Genomic DNA, 19,752 nt, shown 5'->3' with positions numbered 1-19,752 from the left:
TAGTCTGGCAAGATACCATGAACTTACAGTTCATATGCTTACAGTTCTATATTCTATGAAACAGTTGATCATTACCAGATCTCAACGTGTGGCCACAAACAGGGAAATTCAGTGATACTTTCTAAACAGTTAAAATGATTGGTTGTTTGTTGCTTATTGTTTCCAACGACAGGAGACCTGTACAGAAGAGTTTTTAAAGTGGAAAAGCCATGGCACTAGGGCAGTTCCACTCTCTCAGCCTCGGTAATCTGGGCCCTGTGGTACGAGTAGTCATCACAACTGTGGTCTTTCTTGGTTGCAGTGGATGGACATGACATCTTCTGTGCCTTGTCATGCCCCGGCTCTCCATGGCACGTAGCAGAACAACCTTCCTGTCCATTGGATCTCGCTGTAGATCTCATCTGCGCAGCCTGCTGGAGCTGGCTTCACACGCTAGGACAGTATTGCCCCTACCTCACTGGTGTACGAGGCCCTCCAGCTACCCTCGGTCGGTTTAGAATGCCTGTCAAGGCGGAGTACCGAGGTGAGGCCGCTGCTGCGTGCAAACAGCACTCAATGCTGAGGCTCTCTTTTGGTCAGAGTTGACCACGCGTGTTGTCTCCTCGCTGTCCACCTTTCCATGCACAAGACAGAGCAAGCTGTTGCCCACACAGCAGGCTTCTCCTCTCCACAAAGCTGATGAATCCAAAGGAACGGCAGAAACGGATACACTTTGGCACCAGTGGCATTGCAGGAGTTGCCAGTCAGCATTGAACTCAGTGTAGGACGAGGGACTCCAGCTCTGGACTTTTCCTCAGGGTTTACTCCTGAAGCCTTCCCCATGAGTGCATATAGCCACAAGGATTGAGAGTAATGTTTTTCTTCTCCTGGATGAGCTGCCAGCCACAGCTGATGAGCCCCATCTTCCAAAGCAACTGGTTTTAAGGTGCCAGCAACCCGCTTTTGCCCTTTCTATGACAGTGGGATTGGCTCTTCTGAGCTTAGTAGCTAAGCCACACGTGAAGGCCAGGAGCTGGACTCGATTGTCAGAGACTATTTGAGGTGCATGCCATTGGGAGTGCTTGAGAATTCATCCACTTGTCCCTTAACCCCCACAACCCCTCCCCTCACCTGGCTATAATTGTTGGATCCAACTGCTTAGTTCTTAGATTAAACTATTTAATTGTTATTTTCTTTGTAGTTTAACAATTAATTATCTGCTAGTATTTAAATAGTTCTTATATGCATTAACAGTTTAGTATTGTACATAGCCCGCAGAACAATATTAAACTGTTAAAGTACTGTAAGTGCCTGATATGAAAATGCCAATGCCCTTGGAAAATCCTACAAAAAGCAGTGGATATGACCTAGTCCATCTGGGGTAAAGGCCTCCCCACCACTGAGCATGCCTATACTGAGATTGCTGTATCCAACATCAGGACAAGCTCTCTTCTCACTGCTGCCATCAGGAAGGTGGCCCAGGAGCCTCAGGGGTCACAACACCAGGTTCACGAACGGTTATTACCCCTCAGCCATCAGGCTCCTGAACTAGAGAGGATACCTTCACTCGCCCCATCACTGCTCTGTTCTCACAACCTATGGGCTCACTTTCGAGGACTCTTCATCTCATGTTCTTGATATTTATTTCTTATTATTTTCTTTTTGTATTTGCAATCTGTTGTCTTTTGTACACTGGTTTTCTGCCCCAATGGTGAAGTTTTCATTGATTTTATTATGGCTATTGGATTTATCAAGTATGCCCACAAGGAAATTAATCTCAGGGCTGTATATAGTGACATATATGTAATTTGACAATGAATTTAATTTAAACTTTGAACATGCCTCTAGTGGTGAGACAAAGTAAAATTCTGGAAAGCTTCTTTGTTCTGCATAATTTTGAATAGGTGATTTCTCATTGGTTAATTTGGTACTACATTATTGGAATACCAGCTTTCTAATTGTTTAATTCTTATCTAAAAATGTGAATGGAATTTTCCCTATGTCTGTAGTATGACAGCTGTTCCATACTGGCCACCATCTCTGCATCTTAGTCTCTTGTTATTAAGCCTTCTGCTACTAGTTTGTTTGTGCCTTTCCTTCATTTTATTAATGCTTACTAAAGTGATTGTGAAGCAACAAATTTTGTGCCCCTTTCCTGCCTTCTGAAAGAAGCCTGGATTTAAACATCACAATCCAACACAGACCTAAGGAAGCACTATACTGCTATCACAGAACAACACATTTCATGACATACAGTACTATGCAAAGGACTTAGGCACATATAAGGGACTAGGGTTTTTATATATTATTACATAAAGGATATTATTATATCTATACACAGGCTCGCACAAACATTGCCTGGTCATTCTGCCATCATTGTGGTGAGTGCACGCACTTCAAAGTCTTCCTGGTATATTCTCATAATTAACTCATCGTTTTCTCTCGGAATTGCTACATACATTCAGAGTCAGACACCGAAGCTTAGACTGATTTTATTCTTTATTTGCACTTAACTGCAAGTGTGCGAGTGTGTTCTGCTGTTTCACTGCTGCGTCCCAAACTGAGCCGATGCAATCTGCTTGGCTTCATGGTGCCTCTCCTGCCATTTCTCTTATAAAGGAAACATGTAAATGTGTATTTATGTTATTATATCTGTAGTGAAGGAAGATTCATGTTACAAAATAAACAAGTTTGTAAGTACACTGTTGAGTGCATCATATTCTAATTCATGTGTAGTCTTAAGTTAACCAGTTGATAACTGAAGATAGCATATCTAATGCCTGGAACAGGTCTTTACCCTCACAATGAGAGAGGGAGAGAGAGAGAGATATTCTACTTCCAGGAATTCACACTGCACAAGAATGCAATTATTGTTTACTTGTAAGTATCATTTTGTAAATATTGGCAGTTTTCTTTTTACTGATTTGCTTTTTGATGCACCCAATAAACACTGTTATACTAAAGTGCTAATCACTTCCAACCGTTTTTTGTTTGGTCATAACCCACATATCCAATAACTGTGCTGTACTGCTGCTGCAAGAAAATTAATGACGTGTGATTGATGAAAATCTTCTTTTGGATCTGTGTTGTGGACTGAGAGTGGGAAGGGTCAGGGAGAGGGGAATCAATGTGGGGAGAGAAGGGAAAGGAAAGAGGAGGGGGAAAAACGGGAAGCTCCAGAGAGACATTCTGCAATGATCAATAAACCAATTGTGTGGAATCAAATTCCTTTGCCTGGTGTCTCGGGGGCAGATGAGTCTGCACCTACTCCACCCTCCCCACAGCGGACCACCCTCGCCATTCCCAACATCCTTTGCTCCTGCCAAATTTACAAACTCGCTCTCCACTCCACATTCACAGGTACAGTACTGTGCAAGTTTGGCTATATAGACGTGGTATGTCAGTGGTATTTAACTCAATCCTGATGGGCAATGGTTGGTGTACAACATGAATATTGTTAAAGATGAGAGTCAATCATTTAAGTTTGAAGCATTTATTAAAATTTTTATAAAACAATACAAAATATCCTGGCAACAACAGTAAGAAGTTTCAGAGTGAATCTCATCAGTCACCTGGTGTATAAAGTGCTTTTGCTTCATGCCCCTTAGGAGCCAGCTAATATACCAACTGTGCTCAGTTACGGCTGGTGCTTTAACTAAACCAAGCTGTGCCACTGCTCAGCACAGGCCACCATTCAAATGAGATGATACAACACTTACAAAATTCTAGTCGTCTTAGTATAAGACAACAAGAACATGTCATACTCAGCAAAACATAATAGCAATGTACAACAATTCAAATTGGCTGCATGTACTACCAGCGGTCTGCTATAAAGTACCTTACAATCGCTGATAATACTGTTTCAGAAAATAGTCAGATTGGGCAACGGATCTAACTTGCATTAAAAGGACATTTTTAAGCCGTCACTCACACATTTCCAATGAGTGAGTTTGGACTTCAGTTTCATCCACTCAACGTTCTTCTGCATTCAGAAGAACAAAAATTTTTGATTTTAAAGGCTTCCAAGTTTCTGCCTGAATATTTTCACGTCCAAAATAGTTCCCACAACTGAGAAGGTTCACCACCAGCCGCGGGTCCTCCCAAAGTGAGAGGCAAGTCTAAATTTAAAGTCATTCACTTCAACAAACATCACCTCAATGCAATTATTTTTTGCATAGATTCCACCAGGAAGACTCAAGATAGAAGACAGACAAACTTGTAACTACAAAATAGTGAATGTTACAGTCAAAAGATACTTTCATTCCAGACTCTTCCATTCAAGGAAAACCCATTCATAATAGCAAACAGAATCAGAAGGTACACCTACAAGGAAATGGTTTCTATATAATTGTTACATTTTGAGGTACTTTCACTCAAAATACTTGAAGATGAGGGAAATAGTTTTAATTCAATCCCATGCTGCAGACTATGTTGTTACTTCTCCACTGGCAAAGTGCCCTCTGCGACCTCATTCATTTCCATCCTCACACTGGCTGCTGGCAGGGGCCCTGAATGGTTACATCTCCACTGGCAAAGTGCCCTCAGTGACCCCGTAAGTGTTTCCCTTGTGCAGAGCTGATAAAGAAAGTTTCTGACATCACCGAACTCACTCCCACCTGCAAAGGCCCTCACATTTTCAATCTGCAAGAGCTCCCTCCAATAACCCAGTGCCCAATTGCAACTTGTCCTTAGTGTAGGCTTGACTGAGACTGAGTGAACCATATTTGAAGCTTTCTTCGTTTGTGCAGCAGGGAGACATGTTTTCTTACATTAAAAAGAACAGCCTTTTGTGGGGAGATCTCAGATGGGACCACACCTGGGAACTAGCTTCTGCCCTAAAGCACTATTAATATGGCAGTGGATTGTTACACTCCAGCTCCGTGTTCCTCAGTGGCCGAGACAGAGCCACTTTCCACCCCTCAGAGGTTGTTTATATAAACTCTACACCTTACAAGCTTCCCTGCGGGTACCCTACAGGTGGGGTACCCTAAGGCAATGGAGAAGCCACTGCCCCCACTCTCTGCCCACTTTCACTGGACACTTCCGAATGGGACTTCAAGTCAGCAACAGAGAGAAAAGCTTAAAGTATACATTCAGCAACTTTTGAACACAACCGCCACATTAACAAGGATGGCCCACAAGCACAGAGAAACACACATTAACACCCACTTTTCAAAGCTTCAAAAAAAAAAGCAAAAAATCAGTATGTGACACTTTCAGAGCCCATCTAGAGTTTTGCAAAACAAAATGAACACAAACACGATAAAATTTGGAAGATTTCACACAAACCTTAAAAAGACTACTGTTATTTTTGTATCTGGAATGCCTTTTTCCTCGAAATCTTTCTCCTGTCCCAACCGCACCTCTAATACTCTGGTCTTTCCCCAGCTCCTGCTGCAGAAGAGTGTGTGATTTGGTAGAAACCAAGGAAACAGAATTTATACATTTTCCCTCCCGGAAAATGCTGTAAGAATGGAAAACAGTGACAGGGAAGTTGGATTCACAACTAGAGTTTTTTTTAAAAAAAAAACAGTATACAAAAAATCTCTCTTGCACACCGTCCTCTGGTATGCATAAGTAGCCTTGTTTTTTTTGTTTTTAAATAAGCTGTAGAGTACACTACATTTCGGTGGGTGTTTGGTGCCTCTAGTCTCCCAAGCCTTATGCAGCCGAATCCTTCTAAATCCAGCCAGCCCTCCCTCCCCCGCCCCCTCTGCCAGTGCCCAGGGAAGACAATGGAAAGAATAGGAACTGCTGGAAACGCAGACACACAGCTCAGTCTCAGTAGCCCAAGCTAACAGTGAAAAAAAGCAGCTAAAATAAAACCACAATTGTTATGGAGGTGATCACAGTACAAGCTTAAAAACTGCTTTTTTTTAAAAAAAAAGAAAACATTCCTTTGGTGAAGAGACAGGTGCTTAAATTCTTGCTCAGCTTCTCAGCTGTTTGGACTCTTAAGCATTTTATAATTGCAAACAACCCTTTACAGGTTTCCAATGCTGTAAACAGCTCCTTCTTGTGTGAAGCAGTATTGTAATATTGCCAGAATTGGAAGCCAGCCAGTAGGCCCTGGCTTAATTGCTGTTGTGTTTCAGGGAGTAAATGACATCACGCGCAATTGTCAACCAGGACCAAGGGTGGCAACAGCTGCTGATTGGCTGGGTGGATTGCACTCGTCTTCTGTCTCCGTTTGGCCAGTTTAGATTCGGAGGGAGGAGACAGCCGCATGGAACATGAGGTAGCTTTGATGAGGATCGGCTGACTCTCCTCGTCCTGATTTTCTTCGTGCTGGGTGAGCTGCCTGTTGACGGCGATTGCCTCGGCTGCAAAATACGTGAGATCTTTGGCACTGCTGTTCCTGGGGGAGCAGAACAGAACAAAGGATTAACACTGCTCTACCCAACGCATAACGCAAACAACAGGCTCCAAACCCGGCTGCCCCACACTGCTTAATATCCCACTCACAGCCCTTTGTCTCAGCAGCTTAATAAAGCCAAGGCCCTTCGGTAACCAAATGATTCATTTTTTAAATGTCACTGAAAGGTTTGGCTTACAGTTGAATGGAGGTAACATTTAAGACAATTTCAGCAATAACAATCGAGAGAGGGGGTGGTGGTGGTGGCGTTTTGTAACACCATGTGTATTTAAAAGGGTATTTCACAAGAGACAGACACACAGGAGAGATTTAGTGAGTTTGAGAGGAACAAGACAAACAAAATATTGTCTATTCAAAAGGAGAGAGAGACACACACACACACACACAGAGGAGGTTTAGTACGAGTTTGGGAGGAACAAACAAGTTTAGACCACAAGACAGGAACAGAATTAGGCCATTCAGCCCATCCAGTCTGCTCTGCCTTTCTATCATGGCTGATCCCAGATTCCACTCAACCCCACACACCTACCTTCGCAATATCCTTTGAAACCCTGACCAATCAGAAAACTTAAAACTTCCGCTTTAAATATACCCATGGACAGTCTGTGGCAGAGCATTCCACAGATTCACCACTCTGACTATAAACATTCCATCTTACCTCTGTTCTAAAAGGTCACCCCTCAATTATGGGGCTGTGCCCTCTAGTTCTGGATACCCCCAACATCCTCTCCACATCCACCCTATTTAGTCCTTTCAACATTTGATAGGTTTCAATGAGATCCCTCTACATTCTTCTAAATTCCATTGAGTACAGGCCCAAAGCAGCAAAAAATGCTCCTCATATATTAACCCCTTCATTCCTGGAATCATCCTTGTGAACCTTCTCTGGACTCTCCAACGACAACACATCCTTTCTAGATACGGGGCCAAAACTGTTGATAATACTCCGAGTGCAGCTTGACTAATGTCTTATAAAGGCTCAGCATTATCTCCTATCTTTTATATTCTATTCCCCTTGAAATAAATGCCATTGTATTTGCTTTCTTTACCACAGACTCGACCTGTAAATTAACCTACTGGGGGTCTCCCAAGTCCCTCTATCCCTCTGTTTGAAATTCCTCCCCATTTAGATAATAGTCCGCACTATTGTTCCTTTCACCAAAACGCATTATCACACATTTCCCAACACTGTATTCCATCTGCCACTTTTTGCCCATTCTTCCAATTTGTCTAAGTCTTTCAACAATCACACTGCTTCCTCAGCACTACCTACCCCTCCACCTAAATTTGTACCATCCATAAACTTTGCCACAAAGCCATCAACACCATTATCCAAATCACCGACAAAGTGTGAAAGGCAGAGGTCCCTGCGGAACACCACCAGTCACTAGTGGCTAGTTTGTGTATTTAAAAAGCGAATTTCCCGAGAGGCATATTTGGTGAGAGTATGGGAGGAACATTGACAGATAAATCAAGTCAGAAATATGAACACAGAATTAATTGAAAGTTGAGGGGGTTATGCTTGGAGATAAAATCAGTGTGACTGTACAGAATACAAAAAGACAGTGACAGAAAGTCAAACAGAAAAATGAACTAAAATACGAAAGGAGGCATGACGAAAATGCGGACAAGGGGCAGAGAGAGTAATTGTGCACACCTCTTTTCCCAGGTTTGGGGAATCAAGAACCAGAGGGCACGGTTTTAGGATGTGAGGAGACAGATTTAATTGTAGCCTTAGGGGCAACTTTTCCCTCACACAGATGGAACGAGCTGCCAGAGGAAGTGGTTGAGGGAGGTACATTAACAACATTTAAGACAGTTAGGAAAACTCTTCCTTCCTATTTAAGGATAGGAAGAGTTTAAAATGACATGGCCAAAAGCAGGGAAGTGGACTAGCTCAGGTAGCAGTCTTGGTCAGGATAAACCAGTTGGGCCGAGCTGTCTGTTTAATAAACTCAAAAAAAAAAATTCCAACAGCTAAAGACAACACCGCTGCTTGCAAAGACAAGAAACCTGCAGACGCCGAGATGTGCAGCAACACTCCAGGTGCCGGAGGGACTCAGCAGGTCAGGCAGCATCCGTGGAGGGAAATGGACAGGGTCAAGACCCTTCACCGGGAGCGAAAGGCAGAAGGGAGATGGCTAGAATAAAGAGCTGGAGCAAGAACTGATGGGTGATAGGTGGATCCGGGTGAGGAGGATAAACAGGGAGATGAACAGGACCCTTGGATTTACTGAGTATGCTCACAAGACAATGAATCTCAGGGCTGTGTATAGTGACATGTATGTACTTTGATAATATCTCTACTTTGAACTTTGAAATTCAGAGTAATACACATAAAATACTTGAGGAACTCAGTAGGTCAGGTAGCATCTGCAGAGAGGAATAAATAGTCAACGTTTCGGGCTGAGACCCTTCATCAGGACAGTTGAGTTCCCCCAGAATTTTGTGCGTGTAACTTACGACCTCCAGCTTTACTCCTCAGCTCAGCAGTTATTTTTTAGGTTTTGTCTGTATAAGCCTGGTCAGATCCTCCCTCCACCCTCACTGCAATGTTAGTGCAGTCAGCAAGTCCCACCCCAAAATGTTTGACAAACACGCCTCAGAACATTCCAACAGCGCCCCTCTCCAAACTGAGAAGTGATGGGCGGACCTACCTCTGGAGGAGACGGGGAGTTGGCAGGGTGTTCTCTGGTGCGTGCTGGAAACAGACAAACAGGAGGAATCAAATGAAATTTGTGCAGTGACAGAGCATAGGATGGAAATTTAGCAATTTGATAGTTTGGGCCGTTGCAGCCCTTGGTATTGGATACATACCCCCTGCACCCATGGGTGCTCCAGCACCTGTGCTGCACTCAATCTCTTCTTGGCGTCTCTGACGAGGAGCTTCGTAATGAGGTCCTTGGCACCAAAAGAGATGTGAGCCCAGTCTTTGTCAGGGAATTCATATTTCCCTTTCTGGATGCTCTCAAATAGGTTATTCTGTAAATAAAAGATTTATGACTTAATCATTGGGTCAAAGATCAGATTAATTTGTCATGTATATTTACATGTATTAGAAATTTGCTATGGTGATGGTTAGGGTGTGACATGCAGAAATAAAACATTCAACAATTATAAAAAATAAATGGATTAAAGCATGGATATGGAATGAAATGTGCATAAATACCAGCGTGTATTTATAATGTAAACAGCATCAAAGTGGTTTAAAGTGTTTACAGAGCAGTGATGGGGATCTTTGGATCATTACCATTTCCAGATCCAGTTCTGATGGTCAACTAATGCAAGCACTGTCAATGAAATCCCGAAGTCCCACTAATCCTGTAGGTTTCATCTCGCTTGCCTTTGACTATTACTCTTTTTAAAAAGCGGATAGTCTTAGGAACATGCTTTTGTGAATCTGGCACAGTAGTTTTGAAAAGCTGTTTCTGCTCGAGTTACGAGCCCCTTCTCTCTGTAGGCAGTTTCCAGCTTCACACCTCTCCGTTATGTCAGCGGTGATTACAGGCGATGTCTACCCACACAGGCTACTGCTCTGTACAGACAAGTCCACCCAAATGCACCCTGACACTTCTTCACAGCAAATGGAGGTGCTAGGGCAATACTAGAATTACTGCCCATCGGCTGCTGACCTTGAGAAGGTTGATGCAGTTCGTTTGAGCTACCTGCGTGGTGAATGTCTTTATTCAGTTAGAGATGCAGCATGGTAACAGTCTGTCCCACATCGCCAATTACACTCGTGTCCATTTAACCTATGAAACCTGCACACATTATATACAGGAAGGGGCCAGTAACACCATGAAGGATCCCACCACCCTGCTCACGGACTCTGCTGTCTCACTCCCACCAGGGAGGAGCCTATCAAAAACATTTTCTTTCCCGGGATCATTCTCGTGAATCTCCTTTGACCCTCTCCAACGCCAGCACATCCTTTCTTAAAATAAAGGGCCCAAAACTCCCGAGTGCAGTCTGGCTAATGCCTAATAAAGCCTCAGCATTACATCCTTGCTTTCATACTCTTGTCCTGAAATGAACCTAACATCACATTTGTCTTCCTCACCACAGACTCAACCTGCAAGTTAACCTTTAGGGAATCCTGCATGAGGACTCCCAAGTCCCTCTGCAGCTCTGATCTTTGAATTTTCTCCCCATTTACAAAATAGCCCACACCTTTATTCCTTGTGCCAAAGTCATGATTATATACTTCCCTACTCCATATTTCACCTGTCACTTCTTTCAGTTCTCCATTCTCCCTATCCAAGTCCTTCTGCAGACACCCTGCTTCCTCAACACTACCTGCCCCCCTACCTGTCTTCATATCATCAGCAAACTTGGCCACAAAGCCATCAATTCTGTCATCCAGATCATTGACATATAATGTGAAAAGGAGGTAATAAAAAAATCAATACAAAAATTAAAAACTGAATGCTGGCTATATTCAGCAGATTAGTCTGCATTTCTTATCTGTTGGATTAGACTGTTTAATTGTTATTTTATTTGAAGCTTAACAATTACACGGGTGTATAGTACCTATAAAAAGTGTTCAACCGCCCCCCCCCCCCCCCGGAAGTTTTCATGTTTATTGTTTTACAACACTGAATCACAGTGGATTTAATTTGGCTTTTTTTGGACAATGACTACCAAAAAAGACTCTTTCGTGTAGTTAATTTGGCCGCTTTGTAGAAATCTGTTTTCACTTTAACATGGAAGAGTCCTTTTCTGTTGATCAGTGTCAAAAAAAAATCCTACAAGAAGTAGTGGATATAGCCCAGTCCAACATGGGTAAAGCCCTCCCCATCACTGAGCACATCTACATGAAACGCTGTCACAGGAAAGCAGCATCCATCAACAGAGTTCCCCACCACCCGGGACATGCTCTCTTCTCTGGGCTGCCATCAGGAAGGTGGTACAGGAGCATCTTTGGTGCTGGTTAAGTTTTAAAAAATAAAACAGAGTAACTAGAAACACTGAAGAGTTTAAAACATCTGGCTACTCACCTGACAAGACGGGCACGCCTCACCGCGGTCCCAACCACAGTCTGTACCACAGTTTCCTACAAAGGGTGGATAGCCGCTGAGCATGATGTACAATATAACACCCAGACTCCACAAGTCACAGCGTTTATCGTAGATTGAAGCCTCCTCGTTAAACACCTCCACAACCTCCGGGGCCATGTACTCTGCAGAGCCACACTAAAACAAGAGAACAAATTTCACAGTGATTGAGTGGTAACTACTCAAGTGACGCTGTGCTATATGCCCAGATTAAGGACAATTCCAAGAAAAAACATTTCCGTTTAAAATGGATAAACACTGGAGAAGCTCATACACTTTCACAATAGACTTATGACTTTTTTTTAAAAAAAAATCAATTATAGTAAAACCACATGAATCTCATGAACATCTTTTATCATTTTGTCAACATTAGGCTACAGAAGATAAGGAAGTGGAGGTTTGACAGTTTTCCTTCTCCTAGATGTGCTGACAAGCCAGTGACTGCAGGAGAATGGGGTGGAGAGGGAGATGGCAAACACTCGATGGGACACACGGCCTAACTCTGCTCCTGTGTCATGGTAACTTCCTCCCACCTACCATCAGAATTCTGCATGGACAATGAATCAAACCATGGATACTATTTTGCTCTCTTTTTGCACTACCTACTTTTAACTTTTTTGTAATATACTGTAGTTCACTTATTGCAATTAATAATAATTTTTATGTCCTGCACTGTCTTCTGACCTATGTCAGAGATATTAAGCCCGATTCAGATTCTGCTAAGAAAGGGTTAAAAGTAGCTCTGTCTTGGCAAAGTTCACGGCAAGCACAGCCCTTCCCCCACAGTACAACTTAGCGCAGAGTTGAAATGATCTCTGTTCTTTCTCAGAGAAACATCTTCACGTCCAAAACTGCAACAGGCAACTTGAGCAGGGCGGGGCCCACGATGCCGCAGGGTGCCAGAGGACGCGATCAAAAACAGGCAACCCACAGTCCCTCAGCATTGTGTGTGTGCCTGACTGAATCGCAGCAGCTTCCTCAAACAAAGCACTTTCCCATCATTTATTGCAACACACACAAAATGCTGGAGGCACTCAACAGGTCAGGCAGCAGCTATGGATTGGAATAAACAGTCAATGTTTCAGGCTGAGGCGCTTCATCAGGACGGGAAAGGAAGCGGGTGGATAACAGAATAAATAAGGAAATGGAGGAAGGGGATGAAGAAAGAAGGTGACAGGTGATAGGTGATGCCCGGTGAGGGGAGAGGTGAGTGGGTGGGGGATGAATTAAGATGGCAGGTGAAGCCAAGGGAGGGGGAGGTGAGTGGGTGGGGGAATGGGGGGGGGGATGAGGTAAGAAGGTGGCAGGTGAAGCCAGGGGAGGGGGAGATGAGTGAAGTAAGAAGCAAGAAGGTGATAGTTGGAGAAGGTAAGGTCTAAAGTATGATTCTGATAGGGGCATGGACCCTGACCCTGGGTGAGGTGTTCATGATTTGCTGATCCTGTCATGTGTTCTCATATTTCCACTCACTTAAACCTCTCTTTGACTGTACAAGCCCAGTAGCTATTTGACGGAGCAATTCCTTCACAATCTATACAATCTGATTTGTGGTGTCGAGGTTGGCATAGCTACAGTTGGGGGGGGGGGGGGGGGTCGTGGTAATAAGCTCCCACTACCTATTAAATGTTCCGATTGGCACGCATCTCATCTAGTATCTGGCAACCAAGGCCAGCACCTGCCTTTCACGTGAAGTTTAGCTACTAGACCCAGCAGAACTGTTTCTACTGACAGGAGAAGGGGTGGGGCTCGACAGCCGTGGTCGGCAGCTCATCTAGAAGGAAAACTCTGATCTCATGGGGAAGGTTTCAGGAATAAACCCCAAGGAGCTGGAGTCTCTAAGACAGTCCTACGTCGAGTTCAGTGCTGACTGACAACTCCTGCGTCGCTGGTACCAAACTGTCGGTCTCTGCCGTTCCTTTGGATTCATCAGCTGCGTGGCGAGGGGGGGGCCTGCTACATGGGCAACAGCTTGCTCTCCGTATCGTACTGCCCTGGCTTGAGTATCACGTAGACAGCTGGGACGTGCCATCCATGGTCGACCCCAACCAGAAGGCCCAGCTAGTGTTGTCCTGCTGAGTACTGAGGATCTGCCGTATTAGCCCCCCAAAACATCCCCGTATGTGCTGATTATTAACGCAAATAACACATTTCACTGTGTGTTTCGATAAGTAAATCTGAATAGGAAAGTATTTGTGACACTTTCACTTCAAGCACTTAGCCAAAACATAGGCCCTCCTCCTCCTGGACAGCCTATTAGCGCTTTGAAAAATAACCTGCCCATGATCCCCGTGGACTGCTGAAAATCTTTCTAAGAAAGCAGTTGTTGGCTGGAACATGATGACCTTGAACTAGAACAGTACCAAAACAGAACTCTACACTGTATGCGAGCCAACAAGGGTTCACAAGTTCAGTGACCCCCCCACCATCCAGGATTAATCCTTCCAAAACACTGTAGCCATGTGATTTAACCTACAGTCATAGAGTGCTACAGCGCAGAAACAGGCCATTTGGCCCATCTAGTCCATGCTGATGTTATTCTGCCTAGTCCCACTGACCTGCGCCATTGCTCTCCACACCCCTCCCATCTATGAACTTACCCAAACTTCTCTCAAATGTTGCTATCAAACCCAAATCCAGTAATCTGAATCTGAGAAGCTTTTCACTCTTCAATCCAAAAGACTGAGGGGCCATTGGTGACAGCTGAGATCATCCTAAAACAAGTGGGTCTCTATAACACGATAAAGTTATCTGCAGTCTCCGGCAGAATTTCAGGTTTTTAATAGCTCCAGATTTCACAGCGAAGAGGCAAGTGCAGGTGCCGTGTGCAATTCAGAGAACAGTTCTAATTAAACCCCCTGCTTACCGGCGTCAGAAGTTCAGGGGTCGAAATGGGGGAACAGTCTCCATTCAGTTTTATCCCACTTCCCAGGTCAAAGTCACAGATCTTTACAGGAGAGAGCTGAAAGGCAAGAGATGAAAAAGCCATGAATTGGTTGCAAGCTGATAAACAAATTTCAGCTGGGTTCATGATACTGGTCTTTAAATTATTACCACACCTCACCAAGCAGGCATGTAATAGACATGTATTATTATATGTAATACGTATACTAAGACTTTTGCACAGTACTGTATTTGTTAACGTGGAGCAGAGTGTAAATTTGTAAATCTGGTGGGAGCTAAGGGTATTGGAATGGTGATGGAGGAGTGCCACAGGACGGATGTGGGACAGGTGGCACAGTACTGTACTATGCCAGGGGCAAGGGAGGGGGTACTGGCAGGTTGCAGACACACCCAGCCCCAAGACAGCAGGCAAGGTCACTTGATTCCAAACAATTGATTTATTGATCATTAAAGAATGTCTCTTCGGTGATTCCCACTCCCTCCCCTCTCCCTTCCCCTTTTCCCCAAACATGATTCTCCTCTCCCAGCCCCCTTCCCACTCTCAGTCCACAATTGAGACCCGTATCAGAAACAGGTTTATCATCACTCACATATGGCATGAAATTTGTCATTTCTGCGGCAGCAGTACAGTGTAATACATATAATTACTACAGTACTCAGCACCCTAGCATTCAAGATGCTCTTTGATAGGCTGATAGAAAAATAGAAAGCTATGTGGGAGAGGGGGTTTAGATTGATCTCAAAGTAGTTAAAAGGCCAGCACAATATAAGGGAGTGAAGGGCCTGTACTATCCCATGTCCTAATCTCAACATGTCAGCAAATGAACGCCACCTTGACTTTGTTTCAGGAACCTAATAAGAAAGTTCTACATCAGGGATTCTCAGCCCAGGGTCCATGGATCGTTTGGTTAACGGTATAAAACAGGTTGGGATCCCCGTCCTAGATGTACTTCCCCCACAGTGCTGACTGACTGTGTGCATTTCTTTATTTAGTCTCAAATGTCCAAAAGTGCAATTTGTCGATTTGTTTTACAGAAACACATTATTCCTCCTCACCAGCCCACACGACCAATTCAGCTCAGGGGAAGTGCCAACATCATGCAAGTTTTAATATAGGTAGTTCCGGCTGTGGCCTAAGGAGACCCACCATGAGGAGGACTGGAAACCCCTCATCTAGCATGTCACCCATTAAACATTCCTACTTAGTGAATGCTTGCTTTTGGTTTCCAGATAGCTAGGCTCTTATACTGGCTAATTCGGAAAACTGGAATCACTAACAAATTCTTCCCCAATGAAAAAGTGCATTCATTTGCTTTTAATGAGTATTCCTTCCATTCAGGGTAGTAAAAACTGTCCAGAGGATTACCGGGTCCTACCAGCCATGAAACAATCACTTTGACCCACTACCATCAGAAGGAGATAGAGAAGCATCAGGACGGGAACTTCCAACCGGCTAACAGCTTCTTTCCTCAGGCTGTGACTGATGAAAGCTCTGCCACCAGCAAGATCTCATCACTAGGACACCGAGCTGCGCCCCTGTGCTACACATTGCATGTATTTTGGATTATATTTCATTATCTTATTTATGGTAATATTTTGTTTTATGTATTGTGTGAGATATATTTTTTGTGGATGCACCGTGGTCCAGAGGAACATTGTTTCATTTGATTATCTATATGTACAGTCAGATAATGAGAAACTTGAACTTCATACAGATTCCAAAGGCACACACCTGCTCTGGGTTTTCACACAAGATGTTCTCCGGCTTCAAGTCGCGGTGGGCCATACCTGATAAACAAGAGAACTCTCGTTAGTGGGTTAGATCAGAGATCAGCCCTTGGTATAAAGCTCTCCTTCATACCCAAATCATCTCTTCTAAACAGCATAGGGAGGGGGCTGCTGGGTAACAAATGGCTCAAACTTGAAAAATCTACGGTTTACTTCAAGCTAATATTGACGTTACTTTGAAAGTAGTTGACACATTACAAATACGCGTGGCAGGGTAGCATAATGGTTAGCACAACACATTACAGTACCAGCAACTAGGGTTCAATACCTGGCGCTGCCTGGAGGGAGTTTGTACATTCTTCCCATGACCGTGTGGGTTTCCTCCGGGTGCTCCAGTTTCCTCCCACAGTCCAAAGACGTACCGGTTGGTAGATTAATTGGTCCTTGTAAACTGTCCTGTGATTGGGCTGGGGTTAAATCGGGAGGATGCTGGGTGGTGTGGCTTGAAGGGCCAACAATGCACCATATCTCAACAAATAAACAAATAAATACCTTGGGCTAACACCAAGGTTGTTGGATCCAAGATGGGGGATACCAAGGAGTCTGCCAAATGATATTGGTTACACAAGGATGAAAATATTTACTACTTTATTTAGATTTAGAGATACAACACAGTGACAGTCCCTTTTGGTCCAAGGCCCTGTCTCCCAATCCATCCAAGGGACCAAATAACTTATTAACCCTTACGTTTCTGGAATGTGAGGGAACCACATTACTGGGAGGAAACTCTCACAGTCATAGGGAGAACATACAAACTCCTTACAGGCAATGGCAATATTGAAACCCAAATTGCTGGTGCTGTAAGAGCATAATGCTAACCACTACACTACCATGCCGCACGTTGGGTGAGATTGGACCGAGTTGGTTAATGGGACAACGACCATCATGGATCCTGCCAGCCCAAGGAGAAGCCGAGAAGGACATGGCATTGGTGGAGACAGTTAGATAACAGAGTAAAGCTTTCCCCGCACTTCTAGATCCCAATGGAGATGTACATTTTCAGTTATTTCCTTCTTACTGAAGTTGCCATTACGTATTGACACAGTTGTCATAACTACACTCAGTGACCACTTCATTACATACAGGAGTGGAATCCTGTGTGGCCTTCTGCTGCTGTGGCTCATTCAGTCCAAGCTTTGACGTGTTACGTCTTCAGAGATGCTCTTCTGCACCTCACTGTTGTAACATGGGGTTATTTGAGTTATGTCACCATCCTCTCAGCTTGAACCAGTCTGGCCGTTCTCCCATGACCTCTCTCAGCAGTTTCACCCACAAAACTACTGCTCACTGGATGTTTTATCTAGTGACTGTTGTGTGCGGAAATCCCACGAGATCGGCAATTTCTGAGATATTCAAATCACCCTGTCTGGCACCAGTGATGATGTCACAGTCAAAGTCACTTAAATAACACTTCTTCCCTAATCTGACGTTGGGGTTGAACAACAACTGAACCTCTTGACCAAGTCTCCATGCTTTTATGTATTGAGTGCTGCCACATGATTGGCCAATCAGATATCGGCATTAACGAGGAGTACGGGTTACCTAATAAAGTGGCCACTGAGTGTATATGAAACAAAGTTTAAAAAAAAGTGGTCATCTAGTGCTGACTACCTGGTAAACAGTATTGTCACCTTGTCTATTCTCCTGGTCTGTATTAACTGCATCTGTAACCCTGTCCAGATACTCCTCACAATAAGTCAATTACCTTTGTTGTGGAGGAAGTCCAATGCACTTGCTATCTCATGGACAACAATACTGGCTTCCCGTTCGTTGAAGTGCTTACGTCTGTGTATGTGCGTTAATATAGACCCTGAAGAGAGGGAAAAAAAACCAATTGTTGCAGTCACGGATGAAATGTAATATCCAAAATGTGCTCTGTGACAGGGGCATCTTTCCACCTGAACTGCAGCTAACTAGGCAATCTGAGGTAAATATCAGGAAAAGCTGGGAACAGTCAGCACGCTAGTCAGCATCTGTGGAAAGAGGCTGATGAAGTCTCGGAGCTGACCCATGCTCATGATCTGCAGCCATGTGGTACAGAGAGGGGAGAGGGCCACTCTGGGGAGGGGGCGGGTTGGAAATCTCCTGGTCAGCTTGCTCCTTAGTCATTCACCGATCCAGGCAGTGGGCAGTCGAGGGCTCTGCCTGAGCCAATTGCCCACCCTTCTTCAGGGGTCTCCCTGGAGAGGTGGTATACACCAAGGACAGAATGGTGGTTTTCCAAGAACTGGGGAGGGGGTGCTCTTTAGAAATGTGTCGTAGACAGTAGCAATCCTATTTTAATTTGGAACTGTAAATAGCTTTTGAACCCCTAATTATTGAATAAACTTCTGCAAAATGTCCGAGACCGGAAACGTCAACTCCAGGCGGCAAAGTAGCGTTGTGCTTAGCACAGCGTTTTACAGTGCCGATGACCGGGGTTCAACTCCTGCCGCTGTCTGTAAGGAATCTCAACATTCACCCCATAACTCCTGGGTTTCCTCGGAGTGCTCCAGTTTCCTCACACATTCCAAAGACATGTAGGTTAGGGTTAGTCAGTAGTGGCCAGGCTACGTTAGTGCTCGGAGCACACTGACCCTCGTGGGCTGTGCTCACTGTGCTTTGACGTAACAAATAAAGCTGATCTTTAACCTTTATTTCTGCAGATGCTCCCTGACCTGCTGAGTGTTTCCAGTTTCTTCCCTTTCACTTCAAATTTACGGTATGTTTTAAATTTTTTTTTTAAAAAACACTGTTCCCTCTAAGCTGTGCCGTCACGCAGTAACTGAAATGCTCCCACGCACGTAGCCTTTATTGCAACGCAGCTGGGATTTTCTTTTATACAATACTATTATAAAGTGCCGCACAGTTTTCAGGCCACAAAAACTTCCTGCTCAGAACAGCAGTTGCTCTGCGCAGCTGTTAAAAAAAAATTAGAGGGAACGTTGATTACTATCAAAGTTCAATAAGCATCATACCGACTGGTAAAGATTCTAATCGGAGCTACAACTTTCCAAAGAGATGAGGTAAATACCTATCAAATACTTGGTAACATCCAAACATCTCTCTAAACGTGATCCATTCATCTTCACCGGTAGGCATTCTCTATTTGATCTGAACTAAAATAACACAGGCCAAATGTAAAGTGGCTCCAACCAAGGCCATGAGGCTTTCAGAAAGCTAATCAGGATATTTTCATTATCTCTTCCTGACTGACTAGAGATTTCCTCACAGAGTGGGAGAACGTGCTGAGGGACACACTGAAGCTTGGTGCTGCCAATGTGAAGGCTCGCAGGGCAGGACCACAGCCTGGCGCCTTCCACTGCTGTACGCAGAGGGGCTGAGCCCCTCTGACATCTGAAGTTTGTAGCACCCAGTGGGGTACTTGAGTGGTAATGGACCTATGGTTTAAAAAAAATACCACTGAATGTAAAAATGATTAATGCAAACAGATTGCAATATTTTTTCTTCTATGTGTATATTTTATGAATAAAATTTACTTTTGAAATTTAAAAAATCTGCAGCAACTTATTCTACATATATACGTATTTTATAATATATATACACATACACACACACACAAATATATATATGTTTATGAACAAAACTTACTTTTGAAATTAAAAAAAAATCTACAGGAATAGACAACGCAAATAATGTTTGCAAATTCAAGAT

At 43.8% G+C, this 19,752-nt stretch overlaps 1 protein-coding gene across 2 annotated transcripts in view; it reads right to left on the bottom strand.

Moving 5' to 3' along the window:
• Positions 1-3,456: 3,456 nt before the first annotated feature.
• Positions 3,457-19,752, bottom strand: part of mknk2b (MAPK interacting serine/threonine kinase 2b) — a 29,191-nt gene continuing 12,895 nt past the window's right edge. For both annotated transcript variants that reach the window (XM_059991030.1, XM_059991031.1), the window contains 7 exons: positions 17,804-17,908; positions 16,043-16,098; positions 14,273-14,368; positions 11,353-11,547; positions 9,173-9,337; positions 9,013-9,056; positions 3,457-6,337 (listed from right to left, as the gene is read on the bottom strand). In XM_059991030.1, coding sequence (XP_059847013.1) covers positions 6,088-6,337; positions 9,013-9,056; positions 9,173-9,337; positions 11,353-11,547; positions 14,273-14,368; positions 16,043-16,098; positions 17,804-17,908 — 911 coding nt within the window. In that variant the 3' untranslated portion in view covers positions 3,457-6,087. The remainder of the gene's footprint in view (positions 6,338-9,012; positions 9,057-9,172; positions 9,338-11,352; positions 11,548-14,272; positions 14,369-16,042; positions 16,099-17,803; positions 17,909-19,752) is intronic.

The sequence above is a fragment of the Hypanus sabinus genome, chromosome 16 (genome assembly GCF_030144855.1).
Source record: "Hypanus sabinus isolate sHypSab1 chromosome 16, sHypSab1.hap1, whole genome shotgun sequence".
NCBI lineage: Eukaryota > Metazoa > Chordata > Chondrichthyes > Myliobatiformes > Dasyatidae > Hypanus > Hypanus sabinus.
The sequence above is the reverse complement of the archived record's forward strand: the minus strand, read 5'-3'. Positions and strand labels throughout refer to the sequence as shown.